The following is a 13,190-nucleotide window of genomic DNA, read 5'->3' on the forward strand; positions in this document are numbered from 1 at the left end:
TCGTAATCCATACTCAAGACTACAATCCTTGATCCACATCAGCAAGAGCTTCAAGTCCTCCTCACTGTCAGCGAGCAAGGTTGTGGCAGGTTGTTAAAAAAAACCTTCCTCCAATCCTGATGCCATTATCGATGAATAATGATTAATAATGGTATAATTGATGAGTCCTGGTGGTGTGGTGCATTATACGATTAACTGCTAACCATAAATTCATTAGCAACTCTGCAGGAGGAAGAGGAGGTTTCCTGCTCCTGTAAAGAGTTAGTCTGGAAAACTTGCAAGGGGAGTTCTACCTTATCTTACAGTGCCACCATGAGTCAGCATCGGCTCTATGGCAGCAAGTTTGGATTTCTGGTTAGTATAAATGACATCAAATTTTTGTCTTTCAATCTATGGATGCTTTTTGATTTATTCAGGTCTTGTTTGATTTTTTTTCATCAATGCTTTAAAGTTACAGCATAAATTTCATATAATTTTTGGAGTAAGCTAGTCATGCACAGGGGAACCCTGGTGGCATAGTGCATTAATAGTTGGGCTGCTCACCACAAGATCAGCAGTTCAAAGCCACCAGCCCCTCTGTGGGAAAAAGATGAGGCTAACTAAAAAGAAAAACCAAGCAAACACATTGCCATCGAGTCAATTCTGACTCCTAGAGACACTATAGGACAGGATACAACTTCCCCTAGGGTTTCTGAGACTCTTTACAGGACTAGACTCTTTATAGGACTAGAAAGTCTCACCTTTCTTCCAAGCAGTGGCTGGTGGCTTTGAATTGCTGACCTTAAAGTTAGCAGTTCAACCCATAACTACTTCTCCACAGTCAAGAGGAACCACCTGAGCCATCTAGAGACACTGGTGCTACTCAAAAGGAACTTGACATTTTTTAACTTGTATGCTGCCGCATACAGAGGGCTCTAACCTAAGAACTATTGTGAGGGTGGAGCAAGACCAGGAAGGGTTTTGCTCTGTTGTACATAAGGCCAGTATGGGCCAGACCTGACTTGACAACATGTAGCAAGAAGCACATAGAAGTACAATGGATTCCTCTGAGACCTTGCTATACTCATTGGTTTTAGGAACTTTGCGGTAGGCTCTTTGGGGTTTTCTGCATAATCATGCCAATGTTAAATAGTGGCAGCTTGCTTGCTTGCTTTCTGATTGGTATGCCTCTTACTTCTTTTTCTTGCTTCCTTATACTATCCAAAAACACAAGCACAATGTTAAACAGTAATGGTGAGGGCAAACACCCTTGCCTCGCTCCCAATGTTGGGGGAAGAGTCAGTGTTTCGCTGGTAAGTGTGCCATAGGTTGACACACTTTGTAGTTTCAGTTGTAGTTACATGAAACCAGGAATGGATATTGCATTGTGTAGAATGCTTTCTCTGCAGCTATTGAGCTGATTTTTCATTTTTGAGAGAGCAAATTATATTGACTGATTTTCAAATGTTGACTCAACCCCGCATTCCTGGCATTAAACCTTAGTTGTGCTAAATATATATTACCTTTTCTTTATGTTTTGCTCGACTCAATTTGCTAAAATTGTGTGAGATTTTTCTGTTGAAGTTTCATAAGGGACATAGGTCTGTGGTTTTATCTTGTGTTGTCATGTTTTGTCTGCTTTGGGTGGCAGAGTAATGCTGGCCCAAGTTTCCGAAAGAGCTGATGTAGAAGTGGCATCTTTTTTAAATGTTTTGTAGAGTTCACGGTGAAACTATTTTGGCTTGGAATTTTCTTTGTGGGAAGGGACTTAACTGTGAATTTAATCTCTTTAATAAATTTAGTATTACTCCAGTTACCAGGTTCTTCTTGAGTAAGCTTTGGTAGTTTTGTTCTTCAAGAAATCTTTCCATTAAAGTTGTCAGACTTATTGGCACAAAGTTGTTCATAATATTCCCTTGTGGCCCTTTTAATGTCTTCTACTGGAATCTTCTCCATCTGCCATGGGGCAGTCTAACTAGAGGCTCCTCTTTGGGTCTCACATGCTGCCTAATGGAATCACTCGGGCTGCTGTATTGAGGGTGTGCTGGAGTGTCGACAGTGGAAGTCGTTGAAAGCCCATCCACAGCCCAAGCCCAGGTAAGCGGTGACAGAGGCTTAGACCAGGGCTTTAGTAATGGAGGGAGGCCATGTTTTGGCTATCCTGGGTATCTTTTGGAGGTAGAATCAAGATTTGATGAAATGGTATCGGGGACAAAAAGAAAAGACTCCACAAGGTTTCCAGCATGAGAAACTCTCGGAATTAAGCTTCTATTTCTGGACCCCAGAAGGCAGTGGGGATGCCTGGAGCTCAGGTTTGGGGTGTTTACGTTGGGGCTATGCTTATCGGACCACCAGATAGAGAAGTGAAATGGCTTGTTGCATCTAGGGGGCTGGGGTTCAGGGGGTAGATCCAGGCCAAACACATCAAAGTGGGGTGGAACAGGACGAGAGCAACTGTCTGCAGCACAGGCACACTGGGAGGCTGGGAGATGAGTGAAACCAGAGAGACACCAAAGAGCTGCCTTCTGGTGAGGTGACACAGACCCCGGAGCCGTTCCAGTGGCAGGTGGGGACAGTCTTCCTGGAGTATATTTGAGAGGCTGACAAAGCCCTCAGGAGCTGGCTGCTGGGGAGAACAGCAATGTCAGTAGAGGGGAAGGAAAGGCCTTTCTGCAATGAGTGCTTGTTTGTCTATTGTCCATGTCCCACCTGCTGGGCATGGGAAAGAATGGAGAGCATGCTAAGATGGTGTCCTTGTGTAGGCGCTGAGAATGAGACCTAGTGTACAGGGCGGGGGGCACTGACTGTGACTTGTCCATACAGAGCTGGGTATCCCCCTCTGGGAAATAGCAGATGAGAGGAGGTGGGCAGGGTCATGCGCTTTCCTGGTCTTGGTGAAAGCCCCCCCGGGCCACCTCAGGGAGGGGCTGGTAGCAGGGGCAGACTGGCATGGAAGGGGCAGAGGGCACCTCAGCTCAGAGAAGGGGGCTGGTTCCTGATGACACTGGCCAGGTGAATCTTGGCCACAGGCTCTCTAGTACTGAGAAACTGGGAGGGGGTGCTACTTCCCTGACCCTCGGGCTCTGATCTAAGTGGGTGGCTATGGCACAGAGCTGATGCTGGATGGTTACCAGACCCATTTTCAAGCCATCTTGCTCACCTGGAGCCAGCTTGATCTCCAGCGCCGTCCGGATGAGGGCCATCAGGGTGGATGTGAAGTGGACCGTCATGTCCTCGTTGGAGATGGGCATGTTCATGCGTACCAGGCGCTGGCAAGGAGCACAAGCAGGTTAAGGCTGGATCTGCTGGGGCTGCCCTCCCTGGGCAGGGCTGCCCAGCAAGTGATCTCTTGAGGCAGGGGCTGGGCAGGGTGGGAGTTCTGCCAGCATTCCCACTCTCATACACCCAGCCTTCCCCTGGACTGAGGACTCCGTGAGGCTGCAGGAAGGGGTGGCACAGGGCCGTGCAGGCCCTGGTCCCTCTGAGAGAGTCCCTTTCTGCTGGGATGAGGGGTAGGTCAGAGCTGTGGGGCCCAGGCTAAAGCTCCATGGAGCACACAGCAGGAGTGGGGTGGTGGGCAGTCCCCAAACACTGTCATTCAGCCCATTCAGCTAGCACCCAGGGTGGGTGGCCAAAGGGTTGGGCGGAGAGGTCCAGGCCCTGGGGGGTGTCCCACACGGGTCACAGCAGGTTTCACTCTGCCCCAGCAAAAGGCTCTACCCCAGAACTCCCTCAACATTGGCTGAGACTCAGGGAGTCTTGAAACCCCAGCAGAAGGCACCAGGTCCTTCTTGTGGGAGAGGTTCAGAGGCCCTGGCAACAAGGGCGTGCCAGCCCTGGGTTCCTGGTGGAAACACACACACACGCTTCCTCCGTGTCCCCCGGGGTAGGCAGCTGTGGCGGAGGCAGCAATTCCTGCGCATGCATCTGGTTCACCCAGGTGGGAGGCTATATCACCTTCTCCAAGGGAGGGGCGCGCAGTCCCGCCCCCAGCCTCCTGCAGCGCGCAAGGGCACAGACCCTAGTCCACTGGAATGCTGGCAGAGCCCCACTCAGCCCTGCCCCACCGCGGGCCCCGCCCTCCCTGTGACAGGGGCCAGAGTACGGCCTTCCAGAGTTCAGTGTCCTGCAGGCCAGCGGGCAGCAAATGCAGGGCAGAGCTGCCCCAGGAGGGCACGGGGGAGAGCTGAGGGCTTGCAGGTGACTCGAGAAGGGAGCGGCGTCCAGTGCTGGGGCAGGCTCCCAGGGGACCTTGGCCCTGGACCTGCCAACAGGCCACCCGGGGCATCAGCCTGTCCACCTCCAAGAGCCCCTGGGACTCCGGCTCATCCAGCCCCGTGGGCAGACCCCCACGCCCCACTGCCCAGCCCAGGTCTGGATGCGGCTCTCCTCTTGGGGATGAAGCTGCAGGTGCTCAGTGGGCAGGCACTGCACTGCACGCATGCGTCCGCTTCCACGTCCACGCAGGGAGGGCCGCGCGCATGCAGATGTTAGAGGCCTCTGCGCAGGGAGTGGCTCTCCCTCCCCCGCCCCCAGGCTGCGCCGCCTCAAGCTCAAGCGCAAAGCCCGGCAGCGGGGCCAGAGGGAAAGGCTTGTAAGATGGACAGGCGGACAGACGGCAGGAGGCTCAGGGCAGCTCAGGCGCTGGTGGGGCAGGCAGACTGAGGGGGAGCAGAAGGGGGCAGGTTGGGAGTTGGGGTCCTGTGACCTACTCTGGGGGCACATGGCCACTGGGGTCCCTGAGGCTCCCCATGCTGCATCTCTGGGGCTGGGACACCCAGGTAGTCAGCAGGATGTCCCCGCCCCCTCCCACTGAGCGGTGCGAGGCCTGAGCAGGAGCCCAGACCAGCGCACAGCGGCGCGAAGCGTCCAAACGCAGTCTGGGCCCGCTGCTAGGGAGGCGCAGGGGGCCGTGGCCTCCTGGGGCTCTCCCCGAGGGGACGCCTAGGGCGGGGCAGGCGCCCCAAGCCATAGAAGGCAGCAGGGAAGGGGCTGGCGGGGCAGGAGGGCGGTGACACAGGCAGCAGAGAGCAGCGGGGAGGGGGCGGACAGGCCACGCCTCTCTGGGAGGGCAGCGGGGTCTACCTTATACGCAACGCGGGCGGGACATTTCTTCCCCAGGCCCAGAGGTGGGGACATGTGCTTCAGCATCTCAAACATGTCATTGTAACTGATACGCCCGCTGGAGACCCGTCCCACGTCCCAGCGGCCAGGCAATGGGGTCCACAGGAGGAGCACGGCGGGAGCAGGGCGGGAGAGGCGGGCGGGCGGGCGGGCAGACAAAAAAACACATCCAGTTAATCCACAGTGCCGGGCTAGGTGCCAGAAATGAAACAGAAGTAAGATGAGGGATTCTCTGCTCTCCGTCCGAACCCCCCTCAGCCCCTCTCCCGGCCCCCACCCTCCTCCTGGAGGCCCGGAGAGACCCCGCGTCTCACCTCCAACTTGGCTCGCCCTCGCAGGGCGGCGGGTGGGGATGGTGGATGTCTAAGCTAATGAACATGGAGGGGGAGGGAGGGCTGGAGGCCGGCCTGGGCTGTTCATTTCTGGCTATTGTTTTAGAAACCCCCGCCTGGCCGAATCAGAGCGCAGCGGCTTCTCCACGCCGGGGCTGGCAGACAGAGTTATGTGACAGGTAGGCTGGGGCGTTCTGTCTGGTCAAGCTTTGCTTCCAAATGAGGCTACAAGGTGAGGAAACCTTCAAGAAACCCAAACACTCAGGGGGCAGGGGTGGAAGGGGCAGGGCGTAGTCTGGAGACCCGCCCCCCCTCGGCAGGGCCAGCCACCAAGGTTGGGCACTAGTGTGGGGCCCGCAAGCAGAAGGATGCGGTTAGGGGGAGGGCCAGTGACCACATTTTCCTGAGTTATAGGGGCCGTGGGTCAGGCGTCTGCACCCGGCCCGATGGAAAGAGCTGCCCTGGCAGGCAGGTGTCAGGAGAGAAAGGGCCCCGCCTAGCCTTGCCCTCCTCCACAGACATAGCAGGTTGGCCATCCGGAGGCAGCAGGGACCTGACCTGGGCGGATCTGGCCAGGAAACCTCTGGGTTGGGCTGGGGGTTGCTGTTTGGTTCTGCCCCCACCCACCCCCACTCTGTCCTCTGGGCCCTTCCCAACCTGGAAGCCGTCGCCCACCCGTGGACAAGCCACCTCCTGGGCGCAGCGGGCCCGGCCCTGCCGGCCCAGAAAGCCCTCCTGGGCACTGTCTCATAAGGCTGCCTGGCCCCAGCCGCTGGGGGTCGGGAGGTTAGACAGGACCAAAGCATCAGGAGGGTGGAGAGCGAGGGGTGGGCAGGAGGAGAGAGGTGAGGTGTTGGTCATTCCCAAACCAGGCAGGGCAGATGCCACAGGGAGTGTGTGCTGTTTGCATTTGGGAGGGAAGAATATGTTGGATGGAGGCTCTGAAGTTGCAAACCTTGTAGGCCAACCTACGAGGGCAGTTCTTCCCTAAGCCAACGGGTGGCGCAATACAACGCAACAAACTGTACAAATCCTTATAATGAATCCGGCAACTGGAAAGGAAATGTCAGAGGTTATGGTAACAGAGGCGCATGGAGCCCGCCCGCCCCCCACCCGGCTGCAATGGGAGATGTGGCCTTGCGTGTTGTGTCATGGAGGCAGGCGGGGCAGGGGACGTCCAGGAGGGAGTGACCCTCTCAGCCCTGTGCCCCCACCCCTCCTCTCCACCCTCTCTCACCCAAGGCCTGCTGTCGGAGCAGGGCAGTACCCCGGCCTCAGGCGCTGGCCCATCTGCCTGGTGAATGCCAGCTGGGCTCACTTCGGGGTGTGCACTCCCATAGGACTCCCCACCCCTCAGTCCAGGCAGCTCCAAGTCATGTGAGCGGGAAGAAAGGAATTCCATACTGCCCCTCCTGGCCACCAGAGAGGGGTGGGGACCTACGGGTGGGGAGACTGTCCCTCTGCTGCCTCAGCCCCAGGCGGAAAACCTGGGCCTGAACCAAATATTGTCAGCAAAACACCAAACTATGGGCCTAGCCCCAATTCTAAGGCCTGCCCCTCAGCCTCCTGGAAGCCTCCCTAGGCAGCTTTCTCTAGGCAGACACCTATGGGGTTTCCACCACACTTTGTCCATGTCTCCTGGCCTTCCCTGGAACCCAGTGCTGCTCAAGTTCCCCTCAGATGCCATCGCCTCCACTGTGCCCAGCGAATGAGCTCTGCCCCAGACACATCCTGGTCCTGCTCAGCAGGAGCAAATGCTGTTCCCTGGGGCCCAGGCCGCAGCACACCCAGACACTCACAAACGCTAGCTTGATGGCTAAGTGAACATACCAGTGAGCAGGGGCTCAGTTCAAAGCTGTGTGACAGCTGCCCTAACTCCTGTTCTGCCTCCACAAAATGCGAGGCAACCACAGAAGGGCCAAGAGAGGCACCTCTGGGCAGCAGTGAGGCCAGTCTCTCACATGCATACAATGCACACACAAGGCAGACATCCATGTTGTACACTCACCACATACGTGCCCTGCTACCCTGATGCACGCATGCACAGAGCCACAAGCATACTCACACATGCACACACGTGTAGCCACACACATGTACATTCATGAACATGTACACAGATGCACAGGCACACCACTTACCATGTGTACACATGTACTCAGATATGCAAGCATCCTCACCCATGTGGCTCACACATGGAGCCACACACATACAACCATGTGCACCCATATGCAGTCTTGTGCACACCACCACGAATATAGGCACACACCACCATGGACACGCAGACACACATTATGCATCCATGTACACACACATGAGCAGATGCACAGGCACACCCCACCCATGCACAAGTCACAAAAACATACATGTGGATTTTGTATGCACACATACATACCCACATGAATGCACACATGTATTCTTATACAACGCCCTCTAATACGAACATGCATGTGCACCTGTTTGCTCACTGCACACACATGCATGTCCACACACACCCAGAAAAAAGTTCACAAGTTTTGTTGTGATTTCAAAGTTTCTCCAAGTGGGAAACAACAATGGCCACATTTGGAGACTTCTAGAGGTTTCGAGATGTCCTCTGGCTGGCCAGGTAGAGAGGTCAAGACCAAATCTGTTTATGGCTTCTGTAGGCCCCTCTGTCACGGCGCTCACCTGGGGCACAGCGAATTCTGTTGCCACAGGGCCTCTGTGTGACTGCAGCCACTACCTCTCAGGAGAGGTGACCCTTGGCTAACTACTACCTCTGCTGGCCTGCACCTCCCAGAGGTCCTCCTCTAGATACGAAGCCTGGGAAATGTGTCTCAGCTGTGTCCCCCTCTCTGGAATCTGCCCCCTGGAAAGCCAACAGCTTAAAAAGATGGGAGTGAAACTATTCCTTCAGCTGCTCACCTGTGCACCTGCTTCAGCTTCAGGCCAGGTAGCACCCTATGAAGCACCTCTATTTCCTGCAGCACTGAGGTACATGTAAGTGTGCACAGGTGCGCAGGGTGGGGACCGCGTGCCCCAAGCAGCTCACTCCAGTGGACACTCCCAGCCCTTCCTCAGTGGGGTTTCTGCCACCCTTGCTTGACAAGGCCCAGGCCTGGTTGTGGCCAGTCTGCCCCAGCATGAGACCATCCAACCCTGGGCTCTAGCACAAGCACTGCCGTGGTTGGACTTTAGGAGGCCCAGGGGAGCAGATGTGTGGCCAGGAGGCATAGGAAGCAGCGATGCTTGTTCTGCAAGTGACACGTGGCAAACACACATAGACACAGTGGACCTAAGAGGCCTGGGCAGGGAAGGCCGGCAGGAGGCAGGGTAGGCCCCTATGTTGCCAGAGGCTCTGGGACCTACCCTCTACCCCACCCTCCCACAGCTCCCAGATTCTGACTAAAGGGGCCCTGCTCCCCATCTCCAGACATACCCAGCCCTCAGGGGCAAGAAGTCCTAGGGGTGTACCTGCCGAGCTCTAGATTTGGGGGGAAAGGTTGAGGACTGACCACGGGCAGCCAGTGTCTTCACCACAAGCCCCCAAGAGTGAGTGACCCAGCCCGGCGTGCGAGGTCACCTAGGAAGCCAGAGTGGGCTCACACCCCCTGACTCTGGAGGAAGGCACCGTGGGCCCCTTACTTTCCTGTATGGTGAGCCTGCTACAGGCAGTGTGTGCCAGGCTGGGATGGCACACCCCTCTGGTTCCTGCTCTGCTGTGTCCAGCACACATCCCCACTACAAAACGATTGCTGAGCGAGTGCACAAGTGAATGAGCCAGCATGTTGAGGAAGGGGGATGGGTGGTGAGTGAATGGACAAGTGACAGCAGATGAAGGAGAGTGGGTAATGGCGCGTGAGTGACGAGTGGCTGTGTGGATGAGGGAACAAGGGCATGAAGGCTGCCCGAGGGGATGAGGGAGAGTGGACAGTGCTGATGAGTCAGCAGGGGAGGGACGAGCGGCTGTGTGGATGCGCGAAGGATCAATGAGCGAAGGTGTGCAGAGGGAACGGCAGAGGAAGGGACAAGCACAGATGGGTGCAGGCTCTTCCCCTAGAACAGAGTCAAACCACCCTACCTGTATCCTGCCCCTGCTCGTGTGCCACTCCACCTGGAGGCCAGCCCCCCCAGGCCTGCACCATGCAGGTATGTAAGTGTGCAAGCCCTCCCTGACCATTCACCTGGCTCAAACGCCATCCACTAAGTGGCCCTGTGTGGCCCAGGCTTGTGCCAAGAACACAGGCTCTGGCTTCGTCCCAACCTGCCTGCACTCGAGTACCCCAAGGACCTCCCACCCCTGCCCTGTGGTCCCTGATTGGGCGGGGCCTGGGAGGAAGAAGAGCCCCTGGGCTCACACACCCAGTTTGGTGCTTCCCTGGGCCCATTTCCCAGACCTGGGGAGCCTGGGAAGGAACTGGGCCCTGACAGAGGGGCGCCAGCCCATCCCAAACAGGCCCAGAAGCTCCTCTGGGCCTCTCTTGAGCCTGAGAGCACGGGCTAGCCCGAGGACCAGGTGCCTTGGAGCATGGGGTGACTCACCAGGCAGCCGGGTCGTACTCAGCCCAGACCCGGATGAACTCGTCCAGGTGGTGGGGCCCTAGGATGGAAGAGTCCCGCGTAAGGTACTCAAAATTGTCCATGATCACAGCCACAAAGAGGTTCAACATCTGCGGGGCGGGAAGCAGAAGAGGTGACTAGAGCGTGCCCAATCTGCCCCTGTGGAGCCTGGGGCGGGTGTCCTGGGGCGGGTGTCCCCCGAGCCTGTGCCTGGGTGTCCAGCTGGCTCCACAGCAGCCCCCCCCCCCCCCCCACCAACTGGTCCCAGGTCACCCTGTGTTGAGCACTGAATACCCTAATTTGGGCCCAAAGTCACCTGCTCCCCGAGGTCACTGCGAGTGTGGGCTTGGAAGGAAGGCTGGCAGCTGAGGGGGGTGCGTACCCCTATAAGTAGAGACACTCTCCCTTGCCAAGCCTCTGCCTCCTCCCCGGGCAAGATGACCTGTGGCTGAGAGGGGCTGCCTGGATGGGGCCAGCAGGTTGTTACCAGCTGCACTGCTTGTGTCTGCCCTGCCTCTGAGTTTCAACCATGGGCACCTACAGCCCCCAGCCCAGCTTCCCACCTGCACTTTTATCAGGCCCAACTCATAGAGTTCAGGCGAAGGGGCTGCCCTTTAGCCAGGAGGCCGACCGGCTGGTGAAGCCAAAGAGAGGGCCATGCAGACAAAACACAGAAGAGGATGGGAGCAAGGAAAAATATGCTGGGGGCCTGGCATGTCTAGGCAGTGCTGGCTGCAGGGTGGGGCACTGTGTTCTACAGCCAGCTTGCCCTGTGGCTCCTCAGCTCTGAGCGCCTCTGGGCAGCAGGAAGCCAGCTGCCGGGCTCAGGCCCACAGAGGCCTCCCAGACACCCACATGGGTCTCCTGGCAGCCAAAGAAGAAGCAAAAGCGTTTCTGTGTTTCTCCTCCTTCACACCAGCTCCCAAGTCACCAGCAGAAACCCAGGCATGTCACCTTCCAACTCTAGGGTTCCTTCCTCACATGCCCAAATAAGAGTTCCCTGCTCTCCGGCCAGCTGGCCAGCAACCCCATTCTGGGGGGAAGGTGTTGAGCAATGGCTGCCACCAGTCTCACTGCCTCTCTTTGGCCTCATTGCTCTGGCCGCCTGTAGGTTAGGCAGCGCTCTCGGCTCTCAGCTCTGGATCCTTGACCCTTACTGCAATAGCCCTCCCATTCCTTCCTACAACTGTGCTGGACTGGCCACTGCCAGTGACAACACCACCTCCAAGCCTCAAGCCTCAACTGCAGATGCCCCTTCTCTGGCCCCACTTCCTACCCATCCTGCTCCGTCATCTTGTACCTGCCTTCCCGAAATTCTCTTCCATCGAGCCTGTCACTCTGTCCTGTCCAGCCCCTCCCTCTCAACCCTGCTCTGATCCAAACCCACGATGATTCCAATGCTTGCACCCACCATGATGAGCCCTGGACTCTGCCCTCAGGCCTGTGGGGAAAACCCCGGAGCTGACATGCTTCTCAGCACGCCTGTGCTTCAGACTTGCCCCTCTCTCCTGAGCCCACTCCAATACACTTTGCTGCCACCAGGCCACAGAAACTGCTCCTGTGGAGCTATGTCCACACTGCCACAGCCTGGGAGCGGTTCTCTGCACAGCAGTGTCTTGGCTGGGCTGTCCCTTCACCCTCAGACCCTTTCTCCCCTTGGCTGTTGGGCACTGCCCTGGCTTGCTCCCCACCCATGGCCAACCTCTTCCTGCTCACTGTGACCCAGCTACCCTCCTCCCCGGGCCGCTTCTGCAGAGATGCTGACTCAGATGGTCAGGGGCCTGCAGTTGTGATAACCAATGCTGCTGGCCGTGGCCACACCTTGTACGGTGAGGACTCAGAAGGTGTCATCAGCCGCAGATGTCTAAAGACACCTCATTTCCATCCTCAGCCCATCTCCAGAACTGGTCCCGTGTCCTCACCCCTCACACTGTGACCACTCTCTCTATCGGGCCAGCTCCAAATGCCCCCCGCCCCCAACCTGCTCTCGCTGAAGATCTCCTAAACATCCACAAGGACTGGGGGCAAGAAGCCCAAACACAGGCAGTCCAGGGCCTACCCTGTCTGCTCGCCTGAAGTTCCTGAGGACGTGGAGTGAAATGCTGCCTCCAGAGGCCGGGACCACCTCCCAGACCTCACTCTTCAGCTCCTACAGGGAACCTGCCCCAGACTCAGATGGGGCCACTGTTTACCCCAGCCTATCCCAATGGTGAAAGTCTTTCCATCGTCAGAAGCATAGGGGTCTTTATCACCAGGACATGAAGACGTTCCCCGTGAAAGTGCAGGTAGGCTGTGCGCTCTGAGACATGGGCCACTGGCACGGAATCAGCTTGTAGCATGACATGGAATAAAATCAGGAGCCAGCAGGAAATGAGAGGGACCCAAGATGGAAGTGGAAGACCGGGGCAGGCCGGCTCGGAGGGACGAGCACAGGGACGAGGACTCACCAGAAAGGAGCACAGGAAGATGAAGGAGACGAAGTAGAAGTAGGCAAAGTCACTTCCACACTCGGTGGCATTGGCGTGCTCGTCACAGGTCCGGTTGCTGAGACAGGACAGCATGATCTCGTGCCAGGCTTCCCCTGTGGCGCTCCTGAGAAGGGCAGAACCACGTGAGTCCACAAAGGCAGGCCCAGGACCAGCAGAGCCCCCCTAGAGCTCCACACCAGAAGAGCCGTCCCAGGGCACGCCCTCTCCCTCTCTGCTGGGAGCGGGACCCATGGTGAGTGGACCCTACGCATGAGGCGGAGGTCAAAGATGGGTGGTTTTAGCAGAATCTTCCACGAGCAATCGGAAAGGAGGTGAGGAGCCTGCTTACACTTAGTGAACAGGGACCCACATCAGGGGGCCGTGTGTGTGAAGTGCTTTTGTGGAAACCTAAGCTGCTGGGCCCCCTTCTCCAAAAACACACAGAAATGTGATTTTTAAAAAGAGTCACCTGGCATTTTATTTCCAATTAGTTGTTAAAGCACTCATCATTAAAAACCACCCACAACACTGGAAGTTCAGCCCAGAGGGAACATTTTCACATGGCTGTCTAGCCTCTCAAACCTAACAGACCCCAAAAGGAAGGCCCTGGGCCCCCCAAATGTTGCACCTTCCCGGTCCCCTCGTTTCAGTGAATGGCGACTCCATCCACCCAGTTGCTCAGGCAAGAAGCCTGGGTGTTCTCCTTGTCTCCTCCCGCTCTCTCTCCACACCCTACGCATCCAGCCCC

General features: G+C 56.8%; 1 protein-coding gene across 1 annotated transcript in view; it reads right to left on the reverse strand.

Annotated features, from left to right (window-relative positions):
* The window catches only part of CACNA1B (calcium voltage-gated channel subunit alpha1 B), a gene marked incomplete at its 3' end in the record, with an annotated part of 175,264 nt that overhangs the window by 15,977 nt on the left and 146,097 nt on the right, over positions 1–13,190 (reverse strand). The window contains exons 36-39 of the mRNA XM_045289335.1: positions 12,422–12,566; positions 9,957–10,084; positions 5,065–5,161; positions 3,140–3,248 (exon numbers count right to left, since the gene is read on the reverse strand). Of these exons, the coding sequence (XP_045145270.1) occupies positions 3,140–3,248; positions 5,065–5,161; positions 9,957–10,084; positions 12,422–12,566 (479 nt within the window). The remainder of the gene's footprint in view (positions 1–3,139; positions 3,249–5,064; positions 5,162–9,956; positions 10,085–12,421; positions 12,567–13,190) is intronic.

This window comes from Echinops telfairi, unplaced genomic scaffold (genome assembly GCF_000313985.2).
Source record: "Echinops telfairi isolate 266 unplaced genomic scaffold, ASM31398v2 ScPeMD7_25;HRSCAF=90, whole genome shotgun sequence".
NCBI lineage: Eukaryota > Metazoa > Chordata > Mammalia > Afrosoricida > Tenrecidae > Echinops > Echinops telfairi.